This window comes from Athene noctua, chromosome Z (genome assembly GCF_965140245.1).
Source record: "Athene noctua chromosome Z, bAthNoc1.hap1.1, whole genome shotgun sequence".
NCBI classification, from domain to species: domain Eukaryota; kingdom Metazoa; phylum Chordata; class Aves; order Strigiformes; family Strigidae; genus Athene; species Athene noctua.
In genome coordinates, this window is record NC_134077.1 from 19,487,593 (window position 1) to 19,515,314 (window position 27,722).

Sequence of the window (27,722 nt, forward strand, 5' to 3'; positions counted from 1 at the left end):
GTCAGGGAAGGGGGAGGTTGGCTTCTAAGTAAACAATGCAAGAAAAGACAAAGAGGTCCCTGCTGATGTAAAACAATAAAAGCAGTTTTCTCAGCAGTGTCAGCTTAGCAAGCCTGAGGGTCTGTATTTTAAACCCCAGTGGCCTGACGTCACTCACCCTGATGGTGTGTGTGAAGGAAGCTATCTCTCTGCGATGGCCGACCTGAAAAGTGTTTTCAAAGCCCAGTGGGCTAATGTCACTCACACCGACGGTGGATGGTGGGATCTCTCAGGGTGGCAGCCTGGGGGAAGTGAGCTGCAACACCAGCAGCCGACCATCACTCACTCTGATGGCAGGGGGTCAGCTGGGATTCTTTGGTGGCCTCCCGGGCAATAGTTAAAAAGAAGATTTTGGTTCACATGTCAATGTCTAGCTTGAAAGCAGGGAGTATAAAAAGTGATTTTTTTTTTTTTTTTTTTTTTAATTGTGGTTCACCAGTGGCAGCAGTGCAGCAAGGAAGGGGAGTTTCCCTGCGAGGCCATTTGATTGCATGTGAAGCTTACAATGGGGCTGGCTCTGCCTGGTTTTAATTTTTTTCTCCTGTATGAACTGAGATGTTTTATTCCCCCATACCAAAAGGGGCGGGGGGGGGGGGGGGGGGGGGGGATTAAATCCAGACAGCTCAACTGCACTTTAAATTTCATATGCAATCAAACAGACTTTGAGAATATTGTCAGCTTCCTTACCAACCTGCCTGCCACACAGAGAATGTAAATAAATACTAAAATCCCAAAACATCATGTTCTTATGCTAACTTATCTTTTAATGCAGAAATTGACATTTCAGAAAAATTACCCCATTAAATTTATCCTTACACCTAAAACATGGTAAGGTTTGCAAAGGACTATATGAGAGAAACAGTCTTCATCCCACTGCAAATACTCAACAAAACTGCAAGCATAACTGCAGCTGATATTTCATCAGCAAAATAAATTATTTTGGACAGAATGGAGCCAAAAGAGTCACTACTTACAGAGTAAGCTCTTACAAAGATAAAATTTTCAAACTAAAAATTAGTATTTTTAAAACTAAGTTTCAGTCCTATAAAAGTTAATTGTGTATTACTCAATGTATGTTAAGCAGTCATACTTAGATTTCTGAAAGGTCAGAATCTGAGAGTTATCCAACACTGAAATCATAGCTTCTGTATATAAAAGCAATACAACCAACAAACAAAATGGAACTGGAAATATATACAGCAATAGGCAGTATAATCAGTTTGCTTGTATGTTGTACCACTTTTCTACCAGTTCTTTGCTGCATTAGACTGTCAACATCTTTGAGACTGATGCTATTGTTTCCTACATAGTTCCTCTATGACACAAAGAAGAAAACAAATTCAAAGCAACAGTACATTAAGGAATAGCTCTAGAATTCTGGTTGTCACTGCTAACTGTGGTATATTCGAGACTATGAAGCACCAAAACTGATTTGCTTGGGCACAGAGTAAAGATGTGCAACCTCTGTCTTTCAGGAAAAAAGTAAAAGGTTGTAATTTCCTTTCCAATTCTCACAATGTGTGCAGCTCACATATGTGAAAATATGACTCTAACTCTGCATAGTTAAGCTAATAAGCTTTCTCATAGAGTGAGACAATAGGAACTGTGAGCATACTGTACAGCACAATAAGTGTTGGCACATGAACTGTTTCAGTCTTGAGGGACAGTGTTTCACAGTGTATCAGTGACAGTAGACCAGCTTGCAGCCAGAATTATGAATGAAAAGTTTAAGCCTTCATGAAAGTATAGGTTTGGAATGATTCTTCCGCAGTCACCTCAAAAATTGATGCATTAAATTATTTTGGGTAATACAGTATTTAACACTTAATCTTCTAAGACTGTTATGCACACAAATTCACGAGCTTAACCTAAGACATCATGGTTTTAAAAGGTGTTGTATTACATGCGTGAATACATTTACACAAATTTAAACCAATCGGATAAAACAGTATATGTTAAACCTATGTAGGAGTATTTTACAGGTCTAATTCTAAACCTAGGGTATAGTCAGAGACAGAAAAATTTGTATCTCTCCCTTTCTCAGGCACCAGACTGCAAGGGACTGTTGAAGCATATTAATTTCACGGTAAACTGTGTACTTGGAATTGCTACACAGGCTGTCTCTGGGGAGCTATGGTTATTTGTCTTGAAATAGTTTCTTACATTTGTGACTACTATACAATAATACTTCAGCAACAAATGCTGTGGTTACATTTGTATTAGTAAATAAGCTGTCCAAGAACCCTTTTGTACCCCTGATGCAGCTCAGCTTACGTGGCACAGCTCACAACCATGGAGCTAAATGCTTTTCCCTCTGCACTCCTGCTCCAAAAAAACAATCCAAAACGCAGAATGGCCTCATCCACACAGCTTATTAGGAACAGTCCCAGGCCCATGCTAGTTCCCACACCGTGCTCAGACACTGTTTGGGAGGCGCTAATTGGCCAGAGCCAAAATGGTTCCAGAGACTGTGCTAGCAATTAGCAGCACATTCACTTATGCACATGCTCAAGCCCAGCAGTTGCTGCTGTGATCTAGCACAAGATGGTCCTGGCTCTGCAGCTGCCAAAGGCAACTCCTGTACTCAGCACCCTCCTTTGACAGACTCAGTTAATAAGGTGGCAGCTCCAAATTCCAGCTGCCTTGTACTACCTTTGTCCTTCCCCCACCCAAAGAAGGAACAGGGAAAGCACCAGTTCAAAGAACCGAGCCACTTGAAGCACAGGAGCTTCCACATGCTGCCCAAACCACGGGCTCCATCTCTGGCAGTGAAAGAAGACACCAGATACAAGGCTGGATCTACCCCAAAGATCTTGAGCTGAGCTATGATGATCTGCCAGCTGATGCAAAGTAGACAGACTCAAACAACTTGCCCCAGTTTACAATGAAGCCCTCAAGGGCAACTGGTCTCACCAAACCACTGGTGCCTTTGAAGAGCTATAAAATTTTCCTCTGTTTCCAGAAATGACAGAATATTTCTTCTAGATGAAGCACCACAAAAAAAGGACAAGTTTAGATTAGCTGAAGAAATCTGAGTTGGTGTGGATGCCTCTTCTAACCTACCATCACTCATGCACAGGAAAAAGATTTTGGGAGAGAGAAAAAGTAGTGAATTTCTTGAGATACAGATTTTCTGTCTATCTGCATGCGACTGAAGGTTTGGTTCAAGAGGTAAGATGCGTTATTAGGCTGATAACTGATAGAGTTGAAATAAAAAATTGCAAAAAAATGGGGAACAGAGTTTTTCAAGTCTTTCTCTCAAAATTCCTGAAGAAAAACCTGTAGGTTCAAAAGTTTGGGGTATTTTCCCACCTGCATTTAACAAAGGAGATCACCTCCCCATATAAGCCATTTCAATTCATCACCGGTACAAGTTACTCCTGCTGTCTTACAACATCTGACCGAACATTTTCGCAAAGGATTGAAAAACTAATTTTAAATATTCGTGTCTGAAAACCATCAAATCTATAAATCATTATGTCTTTGTATTAAGCTGCCCAGAAAGATTTTTCACTTTTCTCCTTTTTCTGCAGCATTGTTGCTCCTTTGAACAGGAAAACCAGTATACATTTGCATTTCCCCACAATTCAGAAATATCTGATGGGAAGAAAGCATAGAAAATTATGTATTTGAGAATGGAAAGTTCTAGTAGGATGACTTACAGTAGAAAGTATTTTGAAACCTTTGCCTAAGTGACCAACTAAGAAATAAGGGCTCTAGGTCTGAAATTTAATTACGATTATATAATACAAGGGTGTTCTCATTGGAAATTCATTCTATGTTCATTTGATAACTGCAGAAATCGTTTGTTGAAAGTTTAAGTTTTCATCAGAACTATTCTTCCTCTTATTTTATTTGGGGCAGGAAAATGCTGAACTTACTTGCTTATGCAGAATTTTTGTTATCTGACCCTGTCAAACTGTGCTGTCAAAATCACTTCTGGAGCAACACGGAGTTAGACAAACCAAACATTTCCTCCTGTAGGCATTTCTTCACTTTTTTGTTTAACAAACTTTACATATTTTCGCAGTTTTTCAGTAAATTTGAAGCTGAAACTCTTTTTTTTAAATGTCAACAGATATTTAATATAAAAACAATTAGAATAATTTTAAGAATACCACCCCCCCAAAAAAACCCACCAAACAACCCACCCCAAACTTCTCAGTCCTTCACAGTATTACACATTTTTCTGTAACACTGTGCTTTTGCACCATACGGTTTTGGAAACTTCATGTCGTTTTAGGTTTTGGCACTGAAAACGATCGTATTTGACTTGATTTATAGCAATCTGTCTCCTTTAACCATGAACACAGCACCATAATGCTTCCAGGGCATAAGTACTGTTATTTACTTCCCTTATGAAGTTAATGTATTAAAAATATGACTCCACTTTAAGAGAACATGGGTCTTGCCAGTCTTCCTTGCTTGAATATAGGAAGGCAGAAATTGGTTTAAAAATGAAACAGAGCTCCTAAAATACGACGTTAAAGACTTGCTTATCTTAGTGAATCAAGAATCACTTTAGTGAAACTAATAAATATTAAAAAAAAACCCCAAACAACCACAGGGGCAAGAAGATACATCAAAGCTTTGATGTCTTTGTATGGAGTGCACCATTTTGTCTGTGAAACATAATGGGCAAGAATGGGGACAAAAATATCCATCCCGCAGCTTTTGTGCCCCAGCAGAAGGTCTCCAGGCGCTGGGGAGACCAGGGCTCGGAGGGCATCATGCCCTCCCCACTGACACACACACAGCCGGCTCAGCCGCCCTGCCAGGGGGGCGGTGAGGCCGCTAGGCCCGGAGGCCTGCGCCATCCCTCCCAGGCGCTGAGAAGATGGCGTCACACCCGAAGCTGCCAGAAAACGTTTCTGGGCCGAACGCGTAGCCGGAGAAAGGGGCGCCGGCGCCCCAAACGCGTGCACGGTTCCCCCACGGGGCATCAGGTCTGTCCCCACCCTTTCCCTTCTCCCCCTCCCCAGCCCTCTCCCCATCGCACTGCATCCTACCCTCTCCCTGCCCGCCCCTCCCGCTCCCTCTTTCCGCCTTCGCGTTTCCTGTCTGGGCGGAGGAGGTTTGGCCCTGCGACGCCGCCGTCTTCCAGCGGCTGCAGCGAGAGTCATGGCGGCGGCTCTCTCAATGTCAGCGGCTCTGAGGCACCTTGTCGCGAGGAGCGGGGCCGCCGCGGCCCGCCTGTCACCGGCCAGGTAACGGGCACCGCGGGCGCTCCGCTGGTCGGCCGGGCGGCATCGCCGCAGCCAGGGGCCCGCTGGGACGGCCGCGCTCCCGACGAGGCTGACCCGGGCCTAGGGCTTCGCCGCGGCCGCCTCGGGCTCTAGGCCGGGGGGGCCGCCCTGGGCCCCGCCGCGAGAGGGGGGTGGCTGGGCTGCCAGCGGGCGCCTGGCCGAGGCCTTTTTCCGGGGCTGTACGTGTCTGTCCTTGTCTTCCTCGCTGTGACCGCCCGCCCGGTGTCCTTGTGGCACCCGGAGGTCGGGAGCTGGTCGAAACGGCAGGGGAGCCTCGCCGTGCCCGGTATGGTGGGAGCGTTTGTCTCGTTGTCAGGGAGCCGGCGAGGACGATGACTCCTTCCGTCGCCATCACAGTCTTCCCAGAGTTTTGCACGCCTTTGCCCTATTCTATATCCTGTGGTTTTTCCTTTCTGTCCCCTCCCCAAGATCTCATACTTTTTTTCAGGGCATACGTAGCTACTCCTGATTCCTCAAAATAATGCTGAAAGTAACTATAATTTCGGGGGCACTTTGCTGTGTGTTTCTTTAATGCAGAGACTTGTATTAAAAGTCCAGTACGTGACCAGCTTCTAGTTGAAGATGTGTGCATGTGTTTACTTATGTACATTGTCATAGGACTTAGGTTTTTGTCACACTCCCTTCTAGTCAGGAGAAAAAAAAAATATAGTTCCATGCCGTTAACTGTGATTTGGAGGGTTTACTTTTCCATGCTACTTAAATGTTTACATATAAACATACATACAAGGTAGTTTCAGTAATTTTTTTAAAATCTGTGGGGTCTTTATACATATATAAAAACACAGTATCTGCACACATATATAGAGAAAGAAAGACTATGGCCATACTATTTCCCCCCACTTTTTATGTTCTGCCTGTCTGTCCCTTCGGTTCCTCCCTCTTAAAATGGCACTGATCCTCAGTCTCATAAAAATGTTTTGGAATCTGTGAGTGTGAATTTAGGAATTTCACTATGCTAATGCAGAAACTTATTATTCATGTTTGCTTGTTTCTGCCCTTTTAGTTCTCTGTGGTGTTGATAAAACTGTTTCCTGTGCCATGTGGTAAAGTGGATCGGTCAACTGATTTGGATTAAAGATAATTTTGTTTTAAAGTTTTACCACTCTACCTTTTAAGAAGTTTTTCCAGAACAATTAGTAGGATGTAGCAAGGATGGGAATGAACATGGAAATGGGAGGTAGGGTTAGAATTACTGACTATAAAAGTTACCTGTTCTTATGAGATGATTGAAAAAGATTCTGGAATTGTCAGCTCTGAGGGCATTTGAATGATTCTTCCATCACTTCAGCACTATGCTTTTGTTTACTCAGATTCAGAATAAGGTTTGGTCAAGTTTGGTACAACTTGGTTAAATTACAGTTTCATGTTATTTGCTTAAATTAGGTTATGAGAGTAATATAGCTTATTTGTTTGAGCACTGTAGGACTAAAGTTAAAACCTTTAAGCAGCAGTTTTATTTGCAGTTTTTTTCACAGTGTTTGCATATGAAATTTCAGATAGTTCTCCAGTTTTCAGAACTTCAGTTACAGAATAATAATAGTTGCCTTCTGGTTTTGAAAATAATTTGCAAGATCACTTTCCAGTAGTCACAAGGGAGATTTTATTCTGATTTCTATGAGTTATATTTGGTTCTTACAAATATGATGACATCCTCTAATGCAAAGATTGAATTTATCAGTACCTGTTTAAGCACTTCAAAATATGGATGCTCAAGCTGCTTGATGATTCTGAACTGGTAACTGGTAACACAACAAGGAAATAAGTGTCTGTGCTGAAGTTAAGAGAACATGCAACAACATTCCTTCTATCCTTATGAAATTCTGTGGGCCGAGTTCAAATCACTTAAGCAGTGGTCTATCATTATTCTGTCTGATGGTGAGCCTAATATAGACCATCAGCAGGTGGCTTCAGCTGATGTAGAAAATAGAAGTACCTTCTTTGCTTAGATCACAGCTTTGAAGCTTTTGTGCTGTAAGATCTGTCAGGATTTCAGGAGCTTGCAGTTATGTTGAGCATGCTCTTCTGAGTTTGACCTCTTCAGGAAGAAAGTTGTAACTTGTTTGTCTGTCTTACCTAATTATGTCAAATTTTACCTCTTAGTTATGTGCAGCCAAAATTTGATTAAGGGGTATAATTTAAACAGTTACAATTCTTTAAGTTTCATGTGATTTGGAGGAAAACAGAAGAGGGACTCTTAAATGTCTGTTTTGGCAAAGATTGCAGTGTCCCCTTGCATTAGAAAATATGGTAGGTGAAGCTTGGAAAAGAAAACAAATTTCTACTAAACTGGGAATTAGCTATTTGTTTTAAAGTGGTTTAGTATTTCAGATAGTTCCTTTAGTTCATAAGGTGTTGCAGTCAGGATACAAAGATACTAATTTGTGTTGCAGAAGTGGAGTATTTTATTTGTGCAGGTGTAATAACCTGGACATACAGTCCCTGCATTTCATGATAATGGATTGTTCTTGTTACTTTTCAGTGATAGATGGTGGTGCTTCAAAACGTACTACCTTTTCTTGTAATTCTGTGGAAAGACTCTGAGCATGATAGCAAATGTTTTGCTAGTTCGTCATAAATGGATACCTAAGATTATGAAAGCAAATAATTATGGACATTTATGTAGTAGAAAGCCTGTTATTCAATGCATGCTATACGTTCAAGAGAATGAGGAAACCTGGGATGTCATTTAAATCTTATTCTTCTGTTGTTGTCGTATACATAAATCAGCTTCCTCCTCAGTAAAAAGAGGGGGAAGCCATTTTTGTGGAAAAATAAAGGGCTAGAAGAAACTAGAAGAAAGGTTTTTAATTTCTATATTACTCTGTCATGAATAATAGAGAAAATATTTATTACTTTTCAAAAAAAGGCTTTTATCCCCCTCAAGATAACTAGCTTACCCTTTTGTGTTATTGTTTGGTTTGTTGTCTTGGGTTTTTTTCTTTCTCCAAAGTAGCGTTGGATATTTTGTTGCATGTCCACACTAAGCCATATGTTAAAATAGGACTTAGTAGACTTCCCAGATCTGTATCTGGGTAGACCAGAGAGCTACACAAAGATGCACAAATTCTGACTGTATTTGTCAATAGGAGCACTGTTTAGCCAGTGTTAATGCTAGCCAGTATGAGATTTTTGTCAAGTTTGGAATAAGTAGCGTGTTGCAGCAGTTGTATTACTTACTTCATCTAGCTTAATGCATGTGTGTTACTTACTGTCATATACTGTCCAGGATAATCTACGTGTGATGTTGTCAGGTTCAGACACATCAGAAGCTTTGGTTTTCGTTAATAAAAAAATAGTTCTACAACATTTAACTTCATCAGGATTAATTGCAATGGCTAACTGAGTCTGCAAACAGTACCTGGAATACAATTTCAAGATAAGACTGGGGGAGAAAGTTTTTTGAGGTCTTGCCCTTGCAAATGGTGTTTTTACATATCAGGCTGTTTGGAAATTAATTGCCAATTTCAACCTGTATATTTGAAGTGGCATATCTCAGCTCAGAATAAAATTTATTAATTGAAATAAAAACCATTAGAATCAACACATTTTTGCCAACAAGAAACAAGCATATTTATTCCGGTTGCATAAAATTCTGGACTTTTGGAGGCGATGAAGTCATCGAAGGCAGTTTCGGCCTCCCCTTGGTGTCTGAAGCGTCTCCTGCACAGGAAGCTGTCGAGATGCTTGGAGAAGTGGTAGTTGGTGGGCTAGAGGTCTGGTGAGTACGGTGGATGAGGCAGAGTTTCGTAGCCCAGCTTGTTCAACCGTTGCAGCGTTAAAAGTGCAACGTGTTGTTGCGCGTTATCGTGGAGAAGGATTGGACCCTTTCTGTTGACCAGTGCTGGGCGCAGCCGTTGAAGTTACTGGTGCATTTCATTGATTTGCTGGACGTACTTCGCCACCATGATCGTTTCACCCGGATTCAGGAAGCTGTGATTAAACCAGCAGCAGACCACCAGACAATCAGCATGACCTTTTGGTGCAGATTTGGCTTTGGGAAGTGCTGCGGAGCTTCATCACAAGTCCAACTGCTGATCCGATCATCACCGGTTATCGTAGAGCATCCATTTCTCATCGTACATCAGAATACGGTCGAGAAACGGGTCATTCTGGTTGCGAAAAAGAAGCGCTGACGACACTTGAAAATAGCGATTTCTGTGATTCTCATTCAATTCATGCAGCACCCATTTGTCGAGCTTCTTCGACTTTCCAGTCTTCTTCAGATGCTCAGAAACAGTTGATATGCTTACCCCGAGTTCTTTTGCAAGTTCTTGAACAGTTGTGCGTGTATCTGCTTCCACCAGAGCCTTCAATTCATCGTCGTCAATAGCAGAAGGACGTCTGCGACCTTCTTGATCTTCAAGGTCGAAATTGCCACTTTGAAATTTTTGGAACCAAAGTCACACTGTCCGTTTGTTAACACTTCCCTGGCCATATACCTCACTGATGTTTCGAGCAGCTTGCACTGCATTATGTCCAAGTTTGAACTCGTAGATCTGTCGAAATTGCTGTTTTGACATCTGAACTTCAAACTGCCAAAATTTGTCAAAAACGCAGTTTATATTATAGTTTCATTATACTGCGTGAAAGTTCATAACATGAGCTTTTCAAAAATATATAACAGTACACCAGTTGAGAAGGTACTATTCCTGAAACATATACAATGAAAATCACATTTCAAAATGGAAATTAATTTCCAAACAGCCTCATAGTTTCATTTTGATTATTCATGGTGAAAAAAAGACCTTTTAAAATATAAATTTAACTTGAATATCTGTTTTGGTTTTGATGCATATCAGAGAAAGTACAGTCTTGCAACAATAATAGTACAACGGTAAACTGAAATGCAGAATAAAACTCCAGGGAGTTTTTTGGTCGTAAGATTGTGGTGATGTAGGTGGTTTCAGGGTGTAAGATGTAGAGACAAATGGACATAGCAAGGGGAGCAAAAAACTAAAACCGCAGTAGTTTGTACACTTAATGAACATAAGCTAAAAACAAAACTCCAGGCAGCACTGAGTGTTCATCTGATCTTGCAGACAGGCTGAAACAGTAGTTTGAGAGGGGTAGATGTTCCATGTATCTAAATGTATAATTAGTTTAAAACGCATTCCCTTTGACTCTGTCCACACTGTTCAAATAAAGATTGTATGGACAAGAGAGGGTCTAGCAACCAAATCTTGCATATTCACTGGGACTGAAAGTATCATCAGTGGTTATTTTTGTTATAACCACATGTCCTTTGATGATGATTTGGTGTCTGGCTCTTGTAAAGGAAAGTCCCCTTTCCCCATCAGTTTTGCATGCTTTTAGGGCGAGACGAGGAGATTTCTGACACATAGGATGACTTGCATCCTTTTGCAGTACTTCATGTAGGATGTCAGAGTTGCTAATCCATCACTGTTTGCTTATGTCCGTTAAGAGTTAATGGGACGACAACATACTGTTTTATTCATGACTGTTTTATTCATGGTGTGTTGTTCACCTTTATTACAGGGTTAGAGTGGCTCTGGTGAACCAGAATGGTGGTTTAGATCTCCTGCTTCTGTGCTTGACATTATGGGAAGTAGGGTGTTGGAGTGTTCCTTGCTTCCTTTAAAATGGAAAGAGGAAGCTTTGGAAAGACCTCATGGAGGAATGAAGATATTGGATATAAAGAACTGTTAGAACAGTAGGATGTTACTGTCGAAGTGAGTAATCCTGTCACAGATTAGAGAAATGAAAAAGTGAAAAATACCATGTATCATGTAGTTTAGCCTTTTTCTAATGCACAGCTTGTCTCCTGGTAAGTTAAAATCAAGATCATTCTTAAAGATGTATGGGATTCCTATACTGTTTCATAAAGTTCAAGTACTTTTGGTATTGGTCTAGGTGAGGAAGAGGATGGGTTGGAAAGATGTTAAAGTGAGAGGGGCAGAAGGAGAAAAGAGTTTGGGAAAGCCAGAGTTTGAGAATGGGGGCATGGGAGAGATGTGTTGTTCTGGAAATGATTGTTTTTCTAACATAATTATGGAGAAGTAAGTAGCGCAGGCATTATGACAGCAAAATATTCCTGATGTGGCTTCTTAAATTCCTGTTCATTATTGGGCATGTAACCTGGAATAAGTTAATTGCATTTGGTTCCATCACTTTTGGAATTAGAAACCCAAAGGGGGAGGAATGACAGCCTTTTCAACAAGAGAAGGTTTAGTAGAGACAAGCATGTTTGTGTTGAAAGGTAACTGATAAATCAGCAATGTGCTTGCTTCTGCACTAGAACAGCTGAAACCTCTTCTTAGCAGCTGTGTGGCAGCTCATTTTCGTGGGTTCAGAACTGCAGGTCACTTACCTGAAGTTTGATATATCTTTAAAAAAAGCATTATTATATCCTAGAACAACTTCTTCCGTAAATCTGATGATCTGAGAACCTGATAATCATGTATCTACTTTGAACATTTGAAGAGTGGAGATATGAATAAAACCCCAAACCCCCATTAAAACAAAACAAAAAACCAACAGAAAAGCCTTGGATGTTAAAGTTTGTTGGCACTAGTATCCTAAAACAGAAGGCCTAATACTTTCCTTTAGGGACTAAACAGTTGAAAATAGATTCTGACACTGTGTTTGAAAGTGACACTTCGTTTTCAAAACAGAACCCAAAACTTTTTTAATGGAAAAGGCTTTCAAGTTGGTATTTTCTTGTGCTAGATATTTCATATCTTGAAATTCGAGAGAAATGTATTTGTAGAACTTGTTACAAATGACTTCAAGCATGTTTTTTTGTCCAATAAATAAATTGATAGATTATGAAATTCCATATGGATACATGGAGAAGGGGAATTTGAATGCCAGCTGTCAATAGATAGAATTTAAAATATATGTTAACAAAGTAATAAAATTTGATTTAGTGTCAGTGGTTTAATATGTACTGTTCACCAGGTTTAATTCATACTGGAAAAATGCTACTTTTGGGGTTACAAAAAGTGACCTTGATTTTGTCTTAATGTAGGATTGAGCATTATGACTCAGTTGACCTTGTTATTCCATTATACATCAACTTTATAAATGTTTGGAAAGGCTCAGAAGACAGTTGGGTCATGCTGTATTTCTGAATGATAGGAACTGTCACTTTCAGCGCCATTCTTCACAAAAACAGGCACTGTCAGAATGCACCAGTGAGATTCAGAAGTTAAATTCTAAAACCCAAAATAACTTGGATTACCATCTACATCAATAACATACTGCTTTGGCCTTTCACTCACAGCTAGACACAAGCATGCAAGCAAAATCAGTTTCTGATATTTCTTCTTTTGGGAGTAAATAAACGCAAATCAACAGCAGGAATTATTAGACCAATGCAGAGCTCTCAGTGTATTAGACCAATGTAATGGGTCTTCCTTCTGACACTGTGTGAAATCTTGCCTGTTATTAAGCATGTGTTGATGAATAGTGAGGATGGAAGCATTAGTTATAGTTAATATGGTTGATATTTTTAACTTATATCTGCATTCTCAAATTTGTTGTATTTGCTGACATCTCTCTGTAACTTATTCTATGGACAGATCGTCTACTTAGTATGGTACAATTTTCTCATCATCCCCATCTTGTGACTGTTTCTGCCAATTTTTAATTTTTTTAAAGGAATTTGTGAACTTTAAGCATGCTTGAAAACAGTGTTAGTCATAAGTTAAATTTCTGGAGATAACAAAGGCCGTATCACTAGTTTTGTCTGGGGCTAACACACAGTCTTGTTCATAATTATGTTTTATACGATTCTTTGTGATGCAGGAAAGTATCTGTTCTTATACTTGTGCATTTTTGATTCTTGAGCGTCAACCATGTCTGCACTTTTTTTTTTTTTTTTTTTTTTTGTTACCACAGGACCTGAAATTAAATTTTTAGTATTTTGAGAAAAACTAGAAATTAAAGATGTCCCACCCCACCAGGAAGCTATTTATTTTTCTGCTGTTGGCCAGACTATCTGTCATAGATGAAGTTTTTTTGTTGTGAGTGATTAAAATATTGAGAGGCTTATGTAGTTTGCAGGGAAGCTTGAACCTACTCACAAATAGTTTAAAAAACCCCCAAGTTTAGAAAAATTTTATATTAATAGGTTCAGTAAATTTGTATAGTCCTTAAGAGCTTATTATTTTATACATTTTATGCATGTACATGTTTTCACTCTTATGACAATATAGTGGATTTTGATAAGCTTTTAAAATTATTTTGTAAAAATTTGATTGTGTTACCTCCAAAACTGTCTTAAGATCACATCCTTTATTGTTTCTAATAAAAGATATTGTTAAATTAGCCGGAGGCAAGCTGAACAGTTAATACTACCTTCTTTATAATGTGTATTTCCATATTTCATAAGAAATGAATGGCATATTTCTCTCCGAGTTTCAAAGTTCAGTTGTTCCCTCCTGGCAGTATAACGGTATGTTTAGGTACCATTTTGTTAACAAGCCAGTTTCTAGCTACAGTAATTTCTGTCTGTCGTGATCTTCCCTTGACCTATGACTGATGCTGAGGAAGTAAATTAACTTTTGACTCAACTAGACAGACTGTAGGCAGCTACAGAATGTGTGTGGGCAAACAATTCTTGCAGCTGCTTATTCTTGGAGTGTTAACATGGAAGGTTTCATAAACCGCTTCTATTTATTTTTTAAAAATCAGGTTTGTTGTATGTTATATAAAATATTTGAAGACCTATCTTTTATGAAGATACACTCTATATGTAAATACTTCTGATGTTGTCTTTTGCTGTCAGTCTAATGAAGTAACGTAAGTAATGCCATATCTATTAAAGTCCAAACCAAAATTTAATTGTAGAGGATGAGTGCTTACTTTTTCATCTTTTCTATATATTTCAGTGGTAGTAAGTAGAGATTTTTATGGATATTGCATCTGATATCAATAGTGTTCAGAAGTGACATATTTCGTTATGAAACCGGAGATCTATTTTGTGGCTATTTAAAGACCCAAGACTAAACAAGTGGCTTCCTTTCTGTAGAACCACAGTATTTTAAATGAAGGAAGAAAACAGAGCTCTCCATGCAGTAGCTTTGACTGTTCTGTCATGTATTCAGGGAGTGTTCGTAAGTGCTGCGTAAGTTATCTGAAGGGAAATTCTGCAGCAGTGATGTTTTGTCATATGTCAGTGTTGATTGTGCCTACCAGAGAAAGAGACAAATAATATGAAATGTTGTTGTCTAAACTGGAATTCAAGAATAAGGTTTGCATTTGCAGCACCGGTTTTGCCTTAAGGGTTTATTCCACTTTCAAAAAGAGTGAGCAATAGCAAGGCTAGCCAGTCTCCTTTCAGAGAGCTGCACAGATAATAAGAATATGAAAAGAGACTAGCAAAGGGAAAGTACCAGTGAAGGAGGAGAGGATCAACGTGTAAGTAAGAGTGCAAGAGAACAGACACTTAGGGTAGCTGACAAGGTTATTTTTATTCTCAAAGGTGAGCTCTCCAAAAATGCTTGTAAGATGTGTTTGCATTAATAAATAGTGGTAAATGGAAAGAAAACTAAGTAAGATAATTGTTGAACAACAGGGCATTCAGGATTTCTTTTAAAGTAGACATCATTTAAGTAGCTTGGCAGTTTCATTATATTAGTCTTGTAACACAATAATTTATCCTTCATTAATTTATTGTCTCAACCCTGCAGAGAAGTATTTTCTAGAAGAAAGTACAGTACTTTCTAGACAGATGTGTGTTATAGGAGCTAATTAATCACTGTGGTACTCACAACAAAAAACCTTGTTGGTTTAGTATCTTTTTAAAAAGAGATCAGATTTAAAATCAGTTGTTATAAAGAGGCTGCAGAAAAGTTAAGTCACGTGCTTTGATTTCAATGTAATGAGAATGAAAAACGAGTGCAATTGCATAGACTGGAAAAACTTGAATTTTATAGGAATTAATGACTAGCAGGGTCTGGCTGCTCGTGAAGGAAAATTCATAAGCTGAGGGTGATCCCATCAGGCATAGTGCCTTCACTGGTCAGGACACATTCCCACAGTATCTATACATGAGGAGAGCTGGGTGCTGGTAATAGGGCACATCAACTGTCTCAGATGCAGCAAAGACATGAGCCAGGTCCAGGGAGTCTGGTCAGGAGGAAAAGAAACCAGACAGGTTTGGAGACAAGCTGCAACATGTGTCTGAAGTCTATCCAGGCAACAGGGTCTGAACAGGACTGGAGTCATACTGCAGCTTGGGTGAAGGGTGTAGCCAGGCTTGGAGACCAGAGCCAGGCCTGAAGGTAGGTACACTTAATGGTGTTGCTCAGGCAAGGGCTGAAGATCCAGAGCTGAGCTTAAATGGAGCTCCAGGTCCACAGGCAGGGGGGTGTTCATGTCTCACCCTGGGTGAGACTGGTCACAGCCATTAAGACCTGTTAGTGCCCTTAGGGTCCTGATGCAGAGTCTGACAGAGTTTGTCTTCAGATTGTTAATACTAGAGCATAGAGGACAAGATGACTTGAAAACTCAAATTACATTCTTGCATGTAAGATGGCAGCATTGGTGTATCTTCTCTGCATGTAACTCAGTAGACCAAGTTTTATTGAAATATTATGGGGGTTGTTCCACTCAGGTGTGTGAAGAGGAAGTTGGAAATATGTCAACAAAAGCAATGATGTGGACAGGCAGAAGAATTAAAAAATGGGCTGTGGAGTGGTTAAGGTGTGTGGTAGAATGGAGAGTAGCAAGGGTACCTGGTAACTGTGGAATGGCAGCAATTCAAAGAGGAGTTGAGGACAAAAGCTTGATGTTGAAAGAAATTGAAGAGTAAGGTGCTGAGACAAGGCAAAGTTGACAAATCAAGGGTGAAAAAATCATACGCAAGAATACTAGCTAGATTGTCCCATTCTCATCTAGAACAACTGCTGAGAGCATACAGTTCTGAAGAGTGACCGGCTTCTGTATGTCTCATTCCATTTGTGTTGCGTTTGGCTGTTTCTAACATAAATGAATAGATGGCTCTTAAAGACATTTTTTCATAGTTACCCAACAACTGAGGCTTACTAGCCAAATAGCTGCATCGACTTCCATAAAACATAAACCAAGATGTAGTTTTCCAGTTACACTGTAAAGGATTCTTTTTTGTACTATAGCTTAGTTCAGTAGTTTACAGTTCAAGTGTTTGAGGGCATTAAATAAGAAAGAAGTTGCCTTTATTTTTATGCTGTGTTTTACAGACCTTGCTGTTACCCTGGATTATTAGAATAAGTATTACTTAAGTTTGTAAATGCAGTCAAACAGAAAGGCTAACTCAAAAGGAAAGGTTAGGGATGACATATAGGACTGAACTGTGCTGTAAACCAGTTTGCAAACACAGAGGAATCTTAACTCATTTAATTTTACATGATTCAAAGGCTTTTGTTCAAAATGCATAAACTTCCCTAAGACAGAGGTGGGTTGTGGAACATTAGCTTCATTCCTTACAGTTTTGGAATTAAACCCTTTGACTTTTGTTGTTCATACTATAAAGAGAGCACAGTTTTTAGTTACTGTCTAGTTGTATGAATAGCCTGAATATGTATGTGTGGGGAGAAGTTTGACATTTAGAAAGCACAAACAGAGCAAATATGTCACCTGTGCATTTTGTCTTTATTCCCTGTGTAACTTTTCCCTCCCCCTTTTAAACTTCATTAGGCTTTTTAGATCATTTTTTTACTAGATAATGTAAAATTCAGTTGATACGGGCTGTGTGGCATTTCTAGTATTATTTACCTTTCAACTGACTTGCCTACAAGAGGTTTCCACTGGTCTATGGTCAACCTGCTGTTCTCAGATTGTGATCTGAAGTTAATTTCTCAGATTAGGTCTTCTAGTTTGGAGAGTAACATGTAATGAAATTGCTGATCTGCAGAGCTCCTGTCATCTGGTAGCAGTTGGACATCTTATAAATTACGTATTCTGTTGCTGTAAAAGTAGGACACCAGATCTTATTTCATACTGAGTTTTATGATTCTAATACAAAAATATTTAAATAATTTTGGGTATTATTATTATTATTAATGTGTTAAGCCCTTCTGTCAGAAGTGTTTCTAGTCTGTTTGCTGTAATCTGGGAGAGACCGCTGGCATACTTTGTCATGTGCATGTGGGGTCTAGAAGCACTGGCATGACTTTGTCCGGTAGTAGCAAATAATGACTGAGTTCATACCCAAGCATGCTGAGAAACAGTCTGGTGTCAGCCTGGGACTTGTAGAGAACTGTTTCAGGATGTGGATCCCTCCGCTTGCTGGTGTGCTTGCTCGAACCCAAACTAGCTCTGTGGATTTTTGCCTGAACTATTCCTAAGCTCAAGCTGTTTTAATTGTGTGTGCTTGTGTCATGCATGTACTCACCTAATTAATGCTCCTACAAGGCATAGTGCTCAAAAACATGATGGAGATACCTGTGTAGCTCTGCAGGAGTAGGTTGAGCCTGATGGAGCCTTCTGAAGGGTTGTGCTGGTCTTTGTTGTATGCCCAGTAGTGTCAGATCAATTAGCTGCCTAGAAGGCGGCTCAAATGGGTCCTGTTTTTGTCCAGGGCAGTGCAATCTTGGTAGTAAGTCAGAACTAACCTTCCTGATTCATAGTTGACCCCTGAGAAAGTTGTTTAAGTGAGGGAAAGTGTTGTTGGGCAACTCAGGCCATTTTAACAAAGCTGACTTTTGTCCTGGAATTCTAACTGCAGTGCCAGGAGTGAGTCTATATAGTCCTTTGGTCCTACAGTAGTTCTTGAAGGACAACAGCTGTGTTTGCATAGTGCTGTGGTTCAACTGATACCTTAGTTGTCTGTAGGTACATCAGTAGTATTTTTCTATCTGTGGGACAACTGAAGTAGAATCTAAAATAACTAAAATTTGATTACTACTTGGAAATTTAACCATTTAATATTTCTAAAGGCAGGTGAACTTAACATTTAGTTTTGAAGATGCACACTAAATTTTAAGGCACAAGTCAAATGCTTATTTTAATGTTTATTCAGTACATTTATATGACCATTGCTTCTTTTCATTATGCAGATTTGCCTAAAAATCACAATCAGTGCCTGCCCTGTATTCCAAACACACACCTGGAAAATATATCTATATCTTGCATATGAACTTTTTATCAAGTACAAGCAGTTTTTATATATTTCTATTTTAATTTTGGTGGGTTTTGCCACTTAATACAGACATTTTAGTAGTTTAGATTAAATAAATTGGCATTCCTTTCATCCATTCAGAAACATAATTTATAATTTAACATAATTTTGTAGGCAAAGGAAGAGTTAGGATATACCAGTGCTATCTGAGAATATAACTTTATAAATGGGAAATTTGCTTTTCCTCCAAACCTAAAGTTACTCATGCAGTTCATACTACAAAACAGAACTACATTGTTTCCACAGGCAGTATTTGGCAATATATTCTGTATTTTGTTTATATTGGGATGTAATAAGAATGGTAAACTTATCCTGGTAAAAATAAAATACTGCTGACTCTGTTAAGCCTTTATCACTTTAATTATATTAGTGAATCTAAAAACAAGGAAGCATTATCCCACTCTAAGTTAATCTTTCACAAGTTCAACTATACAAGATGTCTTTATAAAAATGCATTATATTGGGGCTGAACACTGTGATTTGTACTGTATTTGACATTGTACTAACAGATATTAATGACTGTATTTTATATGAGAGAACATTATACTGATTTGGTTTTAGTCTACTTAATTACAATGTGTGCCTATGTTGAATGCTGTGGAAGTTCTGAGCTGGCAGTTTTTCCATGTTCTTTTTGTTCAGAATTTAATGTTTTTATGGTGGCTGTACACACCTACTGGTGCCCTCGTCATTCACTATCAGAATACTTAAAATTCGTAATAACTTCATTTTTCATGAGGCACATGAGGTTTTCTACAAGACTTTGTTTCACCTCTGGGTTGTGATCTGATCATCTGTTCTGTGATACCTGGTTTTCTTTAACATATCTCCAACAGCTGACCAAAAGGGGGTGCTAATAGATCAAAACAGTCAGATATGTTGCATAAAGAGGTTAAGGAGCCTTTTCTTGTGCAAGTAATTCAATCCAGCTACTGAATTATATCAGGTGAATGCAACTTTTTGCATCTGGGTGTTGTGTAACACGCTAGTCACAGTGTTGCTCTTCACGGAAGGCAAGTTCATGTCTTGTAAATTATGGCTGCTTCTCACCTTCCACTAGGCATGTGGGGGATTCTTCACAGCATTTCCAGAGGCTCTGCAGCAGGCATTTGCTTCTGTAAGACTTCCATTTGTTTTTCCATTTATACAGTTAAAAACTGAAAGCATAAAGGGGTTAAGCATAGGTTATTTAGCAGTTGTTGAAGAAGTTCAGATTTGTTGAATTTTAGAGATTGAATACAGATAACCAAAACTACCAAGATGAATGTTCAAGTCAGGTGCCTTATATCCTTCATCCTGCTATCACAGAAGACATTTGTCCATTTGGCCATTTTTTTACTGTTTGGTTTCTTCTGTTCACAGAACTGGTTAATGGTGTCAACAGAGCTGGGGCCTCTAATGCAGGTAGAAAAGAGAAGACATAAATATGTCCCCAGAAACAAGAAACTCTGCTAGGTCTTTATTCCACATGGGACCTGATACTGGTGTGAATATTGTAGTGAAGACGGGAGAGTTTCCAATGGCTTTTCAATGGACCCCTCCATTTGTGTAGCAGAGATGTGGGACCCATTCATGACTATGCTAGAGCAGCAGATGATGGTGTAAAGGAGAGTAAATGCTTCTCACGAATGACATGTGGTTAGATGATCATAGCATTTGTTTTCCAGGATACGTGATAACTACAGAAATTGATTAGTGTGAAGTGATGATACAGGATCATATAGATCAAGTTTAAGGAACTTAAATGCCCAACACATTCAGTGTGGGGAGAAAATACTGCTTTCTTAATTGCAAACCAAATGACAATTTGAGTGGTGGTCTCTGTAGCCAAAGGAGCTTCTGAACATTCAAGCCAAGTTACCCATGTCTGTGGAAAGAGGACACCTCCATATTTGTGTGACAGGCTAACATGTAGAAACAAAGAAGGAATTTTCCACTGAGAGAGTGACCAGGAGATTTGAGAGAGGGAATATACTTGGGGAGGAGAAGTGTGATGCCAAATGCATCTGAAGGAAGAGGCCCAGAAAGGCAAACTTCAGCAAAAGGAGAATTTTGCTGAGTACTTGTGGACTAAGTGTGGCATCTTCACCAGCCATACAGCCAGGCCTCCTTGATGAAAGAAAAACGTTTTGGGGTCTGGAAGACCTTGTGAAGGCTTTCTTGTAATCCAAGAAGCTGCAGATTGGATTAGCCATATATATTAATGTGGGGATACTCTGGGAAAGTATCTGTAATTTTACTTTTGTCTACATAATTTTGAAGGGATTTTGTCTTAAAAAGCTAACTATTCTAATAAACGTGGGCTTTCACATTTAAAAGCTCATTTGTCCAAGAGTAGGGAGTTTACTATAAGGAAAATGTTCGGACAGATCCACGATGGAGCTGTGGCCAGCTTGGAGTCTCATCCCATTTTGTTTATTAGATAGTAATGTGAAGGAAGTTTGTCTATTCTGTGTTTTGAATGGGACATTAATGAGCCTAGATGATAGCAGGGGGTTTAATTGCTAGCTATTACATGCAAAAGTTTCTGTATAGTTTCTGAACTTTAGAATTACATTGCTGATCTATTTAGTAGCATTTAAAGTATTCTGTGTACAGTAACTTTAAATCAGAGTTTGATTAGTCTTGGAACAGGGTAAGACATAGAACTTCCTGCTCCTAAGGCCTCATCCCAAGATATTTTGACAGGAAAAAAAAATGCATAAGCAGTCAAGAATCACAGAATCATCTAGGTTGGAAAAGACCTTGAAGATCATCTAGTCCAACTATTAACCTAACACTGACAGTTTCCAACTACGCCGTATCCCTCAGCGCTGTGTCAGCTCTACTCTTGAACACCTCCAGGGATGGGGACTCCATCACCTCCCTGGAAGAGGCAGAATGAAGTAGTGTGGACCCGTATTGCTTACAAAGAGAAAGGAGGAATGCGGATTACCTTTCCAGAGGTCAGTCGTACAGGAAAGGAGGAGAATATTGTAGAATGAAACTGTAAAAAGTATGTTTTATACTTCTGCAAGTTATCTGTCACAAAAGCTGCCTAAAGGTCAAGGTGGATGTGCGTAGAGGCAAGTATTAATTGGGAATTTTGTGAGAATTACTGTTGAGGACAGAATAGAAGGTTTATACTGAGTGGTCAGTTAAGTGATTTAGATTGCAACATTTATTTTGCATTCTGATTAAACGAATATGTAAAGTTTATACAATTTCTAAGGGGAAACTTGAGTGATGAAATGATACTTGTCATTGTGGGAGTTTGAAAAGAGAGGATTTTGTGAAAGAGGCCTGTTTCCTGGAATCTCCTCAGTTAAGTGCCTGACATTAGGGACAAACTTGCAGCGAAACCTATTGAAAATTAAACAAGTGCTCTAGGAATCAAGTAACACTTTCTATTAATTTTTCAATAGTAGTGTTTCATATCATGTGGTATTTCAGAGTTGCTGGTATTTCTAAGCTCCAGGTTACTTTCCTATGAGAGATAGAACAAATGCAAATATCAACAGACTGTCATCTTTAAAGCAAAACTGGTGTTTTATGTGTTTTTACACAGACACAGCTCCATGGATTTATGGTTCACACCATAATCTAGTCCAAATGCCAGTTTACAACCACTTTTTACATAGGAAGTTCTTAAGGAAAATATGTTTTCTCCAGTTTATTGCAATCCAGGGATGGACAGAAGGCTGGATATTTAAGAGATATACAAGGCTGCAAATTCCAGTAACAGCTGTGCTTTTTCCAGAAAGGTGTAGTCAAGAGAAATGGCTTTGAAAAATGATGAAGAGTAGCAGAAGTTGACTTAGGCTAGTAAACAGTCTGTCTGCCTTTGTAGACTAAGAGCTAAACCATCATGGAAAGCTGTACAGTGTGATGCCTTGCAAAATTTATCCCACTAAACAAAGACATATTATGCAAAAAAATCAGCTCCCTCTGTATGCATCTCAGAGAGAGATTCTGCTCCCCTTTAATCTGGTGGGATTTTACCCTGCTATTTATTCCCTGGTAACTATAATGGTATAAAATCACTTTTTTTTTTTTTTTTTTTTTCTGAAAGTACAGAAATTTCCAATATCAGCACTCATTTGAGTAAAAATGATCTTGAATGACACAATGTTAAGTGGAAATGATTTGGAAGGGCATGACATTTATACTTTACAAAGCTGTCTAATGCTTTTCCAAATTTAAAAAAACCCAAAAAAACCCTGACCAAATTAAAACTGAATTGTGCTAAATTTTGTTCCAAATTGCATTTATATTACCAAAAAAAAAAAAAAAAAGTGTGGTTCTGATAAGGCTTGTTACTTAAGACCTGGCATACTCAAGTCTTTACAAACTCATCAGACCTCTTCACAAGCAGGATTTGGAGAACTTTCTGATTCATAGTTTAGAGTATTTTCTATCCAGAAAGGACCGATTTGATTGCATAATCTGGTATCCTTTGGCCATATATTAAGTAGTACAGTGAACACTGTAGCACACAAAGTTCTAGAATACGCACAGAATACTACTTTGATACTAAAATTCCTGGATTTGGGGAGAAACTAATTTTCCCATTACAATGTTTTTGCTTGGTTTAAGATTGGAAACTTCGTGGCTTCAGCTACTTACCACTGGAACTCAAGTGTAATGCTGCTGTTGTGAACGTTTTTAGGATAACTTCTGTCTTGGTGTGTTTTTGAATAAGGATCATCTAAGAACCATTTCTTGTAGCGTACTGCAGTATCAGTCTATCCTGATTTTATGATGTATTGTTTTACATGTACAAATTTGAAAATGACAGCTGTGTTGAGCAAGAAGCTCTCAAGGACAGAGATTTTGAGCTAATAGAGTAGTTATAATTTTGATGTTTGTTAAATTCATGTGCTCCCTTACACTTGAAAACTTTATCTTGTTCTTCACAGTAGCCTTCCAGACAGATTTTTGTCATTTTAAAGAGGAATAGATGCGTCTGTTGATGTCAGAGTTGGGGGTATCTATAAATTTTGTTCTTTGTTTTTCATAATTTGGAGATTTTTTGATGTTGTTACCGGCAAATGGAAGGTAATTTAGTAGGGTGTAATCTGCAGTAGAAGTATAGATTTGTGGGAATCTTCATTTGAAATATTACTGAACTGAACTTTGTTCCAGTTGCTTAGTTTTATAAGATTCTTGTGGCTTTCTTTATAATTCAAAATTCCTTTCTAGAGTAGGTTTTACCTCCTAAAAAACTTTACTGTGCTAATGTCTGAAAACTGAATGTTTACTTAATGTGTTAAATCCAGTGCAGCTAAATTAATTAAATCATCAAGTTCATATATTCAAATGCGTTCTCATCAGAATTGACAAAAATTAGGGGGGGATTTGAGATGAGAAGACATGATAGATTCATGTGTTATGTGGAGACTGTTCCCCCGGTTAGGTCTTCCATGTTTCCTTGGCTTAGTAGAATGTGGTGGAAGATAATGCTGTTTTAAGGATAGATTTAGATTAGATATAAGGAAGAAATTCTTCACTGTGAGGGTGCTGAGGCCCTGGAAGAGGTTGCCCAGAGAAGCTGTGGCTGCCCCCTCCCTGGCAGTGTCCAAGGCCAGGCTGGACGGGGCTTTGAGCAACCTGGTCTGGTGGAAGGTGTCCCTGCCTATGGCAGGGGGTTGGAACTGGATGGGCTTTAACATCCCTTCCAACACAAACCATTCTATGATTCTGTAAATTCTACAGGTTTTGAATGATTGTGTGCAGAATATCTAATCCTGACACACCTTTCATGCTATTGACTATTTCAGAGTTACAGTTTATGTGGGGAGGAGTTAGTTTTGATAATATTGCAGATTTTCTGAAAGTCTTGTAATTTGACTTTAAAAGCTGTCGTTCTTTTAAAGGCACTTGCAGATGGTTTCCTCAAAAATCGATTTAATAATGAAGCAAAGTACTTGTGAGCATTGCCTACTCAAAATGAGAAAATTTTGTTTGAATTATCAGTTTGAATTTTGTTGGGTTTTGTTGGTGGGGTTTTTTTGTTTGTTTTTTTGTTTTTTTTAAATTTGTTAATATTCTGTTGTTAAAGCGTAGAATTGGAGCTTTACCATTTCAAACAGATTTAGGATTTTTTTCCTCTGATGCCATCATTTTAAGGATCAGAGTTCCAGAATGCTTGCAGCAGTCTTGTATTTTTCTGTCTGTTCGTGACAAACCAGCTACTGTACATTCATATAGAGCAGTACAGTCCTTGCCACTGGCAGTCCCTCTGTGACAGGGAGCCTGTAGGCTGACATAAAGTGCAGCCTGTTGTGAACTGCAAAGTGGGAGTCTGCCAAAAACTCAGCAGACAGAACTAATTGGGGAGAAAAAGGATTTTTGTGCCCTCATCTCTCCCTCTTCAATTTTTTTTACAAGACGGATATTGTTAAAGTAACTTGTTTATGTAAGATTTGTCTGCCTCTATTTTCTCATTGCATGAATCATTTTTTAACTTCAAGTCTTGCACCGCAGGTCACTGAGCACTTCCACATGGCGGCTGGCACAGGACCAGACTCGAGACACGCAACTCATCACAGTTGATGAAAAATTGGTAAGGGTTTTCTACTGCATACTGCTATGATACAGCCTTCAGGGTTATTTCTGCACAATAGGCATTCAGTATGGTATTCTGTGTTCTTCTAGGAAAGCTATATAAATGTGAACTACAAAGCAGCAATCCTTTATATGTTTTTAAAAGGGGAACATTAGTAAAACATAAACATGTGAAGGAAATATAGCATTCAAAGTGTTAAGCAATATAAAATGATGAGTACCTTGTTTATTATTATGTTATGGCCAAGGACCAGTATGAGCTGTTTATTCTTATTGAAATCTGGGTATATTTTCTGTGTAGTGAAATTACACAGAATTTGCCAGCCTTCTGAAATCATCTTCATTAGGACACATATTACTAAAGAAACAGTATAAAGAAGCATCATGCAAGTTTATTGTTACTATGCACATATACTCTAGTTTTTGAATATGCATGAAGGTTAGATTACAACTAGGAACAAATGCATAACATTCTTCTGCTAATCAGTAGCAGATCAGAAATTTGGCAATCTTTCTTGTAAGTTCTTCCATAATGTGTGGTCTGTTACTCTAGATGCAACCTGACACTTATGTTTACATTATTCAATAGTATAATTTTTGTAAGACTTCTGGAGGGAATGCGTCACAGCTGAAGCATGCTTTTCATTGGTTTTCGTGTCACTTTTGAATCTTCAGGAAAAAAAGAAATCCCATCATATGTACTAGACGGTTCATATTGTGTGGACAATCCCTGAAGCTATATTAACTACTTTAGAAATATTTGGAATTTGTATTTATACATTGAACATTTGTAATGATAACTACAAGTTGAAGTTTAACAGGCTATTGGAAAAAACCCACACGTACTATTAACAACTCTTTGGGGCTTTTTTTCCTCATGCTTTGTAATATAGATGTAGCAGAACTAATCTACTCATAGGTTTAAAAAAATAATTTATTTTGTAAAATGTCTGAATTGAAAAAGTAATAGTATAATTTTAAATTTAAAAATTAGGGAAAAAATACTGTATTCTAGTGAACATGATCATCTTGCTAATCTAGTTGCATAACTTAGGATTCAGGAAATTCAATTTAATTTAGAAGAGTTCATGAGTCACCATGTAAATAAGGTTCACGAAGTCAGTAGACCTACATTTCCCTCAACAAATTATGAATTACATTTGATTATTGTAGCACTGTTCTTTAAAATGTAAAAAAAATTTACCTAAATAGAGTTTTTATACTTCCAGAATTTACAGTATTACATTTCCCTATTGTGACCTTGAATGATGGATACATAGATCTGAAAGAGGCTATAGTGCAAAGACAGACCCATGAAATAAATACTCTTCTGTCTTCCACTTTGTATTTAAACGTATATTATCCTAAGTTAGGGTTGTACATTACCCTGCCTAGCTCTGAGAGTTAATACTTCCCGTTGAATTGAAGTGATACTAATTTGAAATACATCTATTCTGTTCTCTTATTGATAGTGTAAATGAATTGTAAATGAAGTGATTATTTCTAATGTCGTATGTTCTCATCAAGTTGAAGATGCTCATATCATAATTACTGGGAATTTTTTTGAGATCTCGTAGTAGCAGCCATTGGATAATTTTGTTTAATTTTGATACATATAATATATCTAAATTAATATTTTACTCTCAGTTCTTTCAAGTATTAGGTTAAATGTCAGACTGAATAGTATTTTCCTATAAAATTGTGCATCTACATGCACGTTTTATATGCACAAATCTTCCAGATAGTTGCAGGGCCTGAAACAAAGTGGTAGAAAACTAGAATATTATTTTTAAATTTTCATTTGCAGGTTTAGTTAAGTTTTTGGAGGAGTTTTCATAATGCCATAAAATATCCAATAACTGATGTTCTATTAATGGGGAAAAATTTCTATTCCATTAGCAAGGAAAATCGTCACAAGAGTTTTGATGTGGTTTTCAACTCTTTCAGGATTAGGACAAGTTCTCTAGACACCTGTTAAAGCTCATGGAAGAATAGAGTACTGTATTAACATATTTTAAGGTTGTTGCAGTATATTTCAGAATTTTAAGTAGGATTAGTTACAACCCTTTAAAACTGATTTAACACATTACATGAATTTTCTGTTTTTCAAATATTGTTGCTAAGCATAATGACTGTTATTTCCATGCAAGTTGTAATTAAACTGTATTCCAGAAGTTCATGCTTAACTTTTAGTTAAAAAAGAACCCTCCTCTTGTGTTACTGCCAGATACATACATCTTATTGTTAGAAATCATTAAATCATATTTTGATGGGTTTGTTGCTTTGTAATATTTTTATTTTCTTAAAAAGCCTGACATCACCTTATGGGTGGTTTTTACACGCATATCAGAAAGAAGCAGCAACAATAGGTGGAAAATGGTATGTGGTTATCCTTGTTTGCCTTGTTCCTTTTGTGACTTACTTTGAAACCAAACTCTTTGGTGAGTTGATGTTTACGAGGCTCGTAGAGTAACACTGTGGTTATTGAAAACTTTAAACTGCATATTGTAGTTGAATTAATCTGTCTATTTCCAGTGCTTTTGTAGACCTTGTATTCCTGTGTGTACATGTATATGCTAAAACTTGATCAAACAGGGATTCCTTTGAATTATCTAGAGTCCCATTCGCATCTGTAAATACTAAAATATATCTTGTCTTGGGAAACATAAAATGAAATAGAAGGGGGAGGAGCATCCTGACATTGAATTATTAAGTAGTAGTCAGTCACCTTCTTACTGCAGCCCAGC

General features: G+C 38.2%; 1 protein-coding gene across 1 annotated transcript in view; it reads left to right on the top strand.

Annotated features, from left to right (window-relative positions):
• Positions 1–5,104: 5,104 nt before the first annotated feature.
• Positions 5,105–27,722, top strand: part of NDUFS4 (NADH:ubiquinone oxidoreductase subunit S4) — a 42,438-nt gene continuing 19,820 nt past the window's right edge. Inside the window, exons 1-2 of the mRNA XM_074932804.1 lie at positions 5,105–5,246; positions 24,895–24,973. Coding sequence (XP_074788905.1) covers positions 5,161–5,246; positions 24,895–24,973 — 165 coding nt within the window. The 5' untranslated portion in view covers positions 5,105–5,160. The remainder of the gene's footprint in view (positions 5,247–24,894; positions 24,974–27,722) is intronic.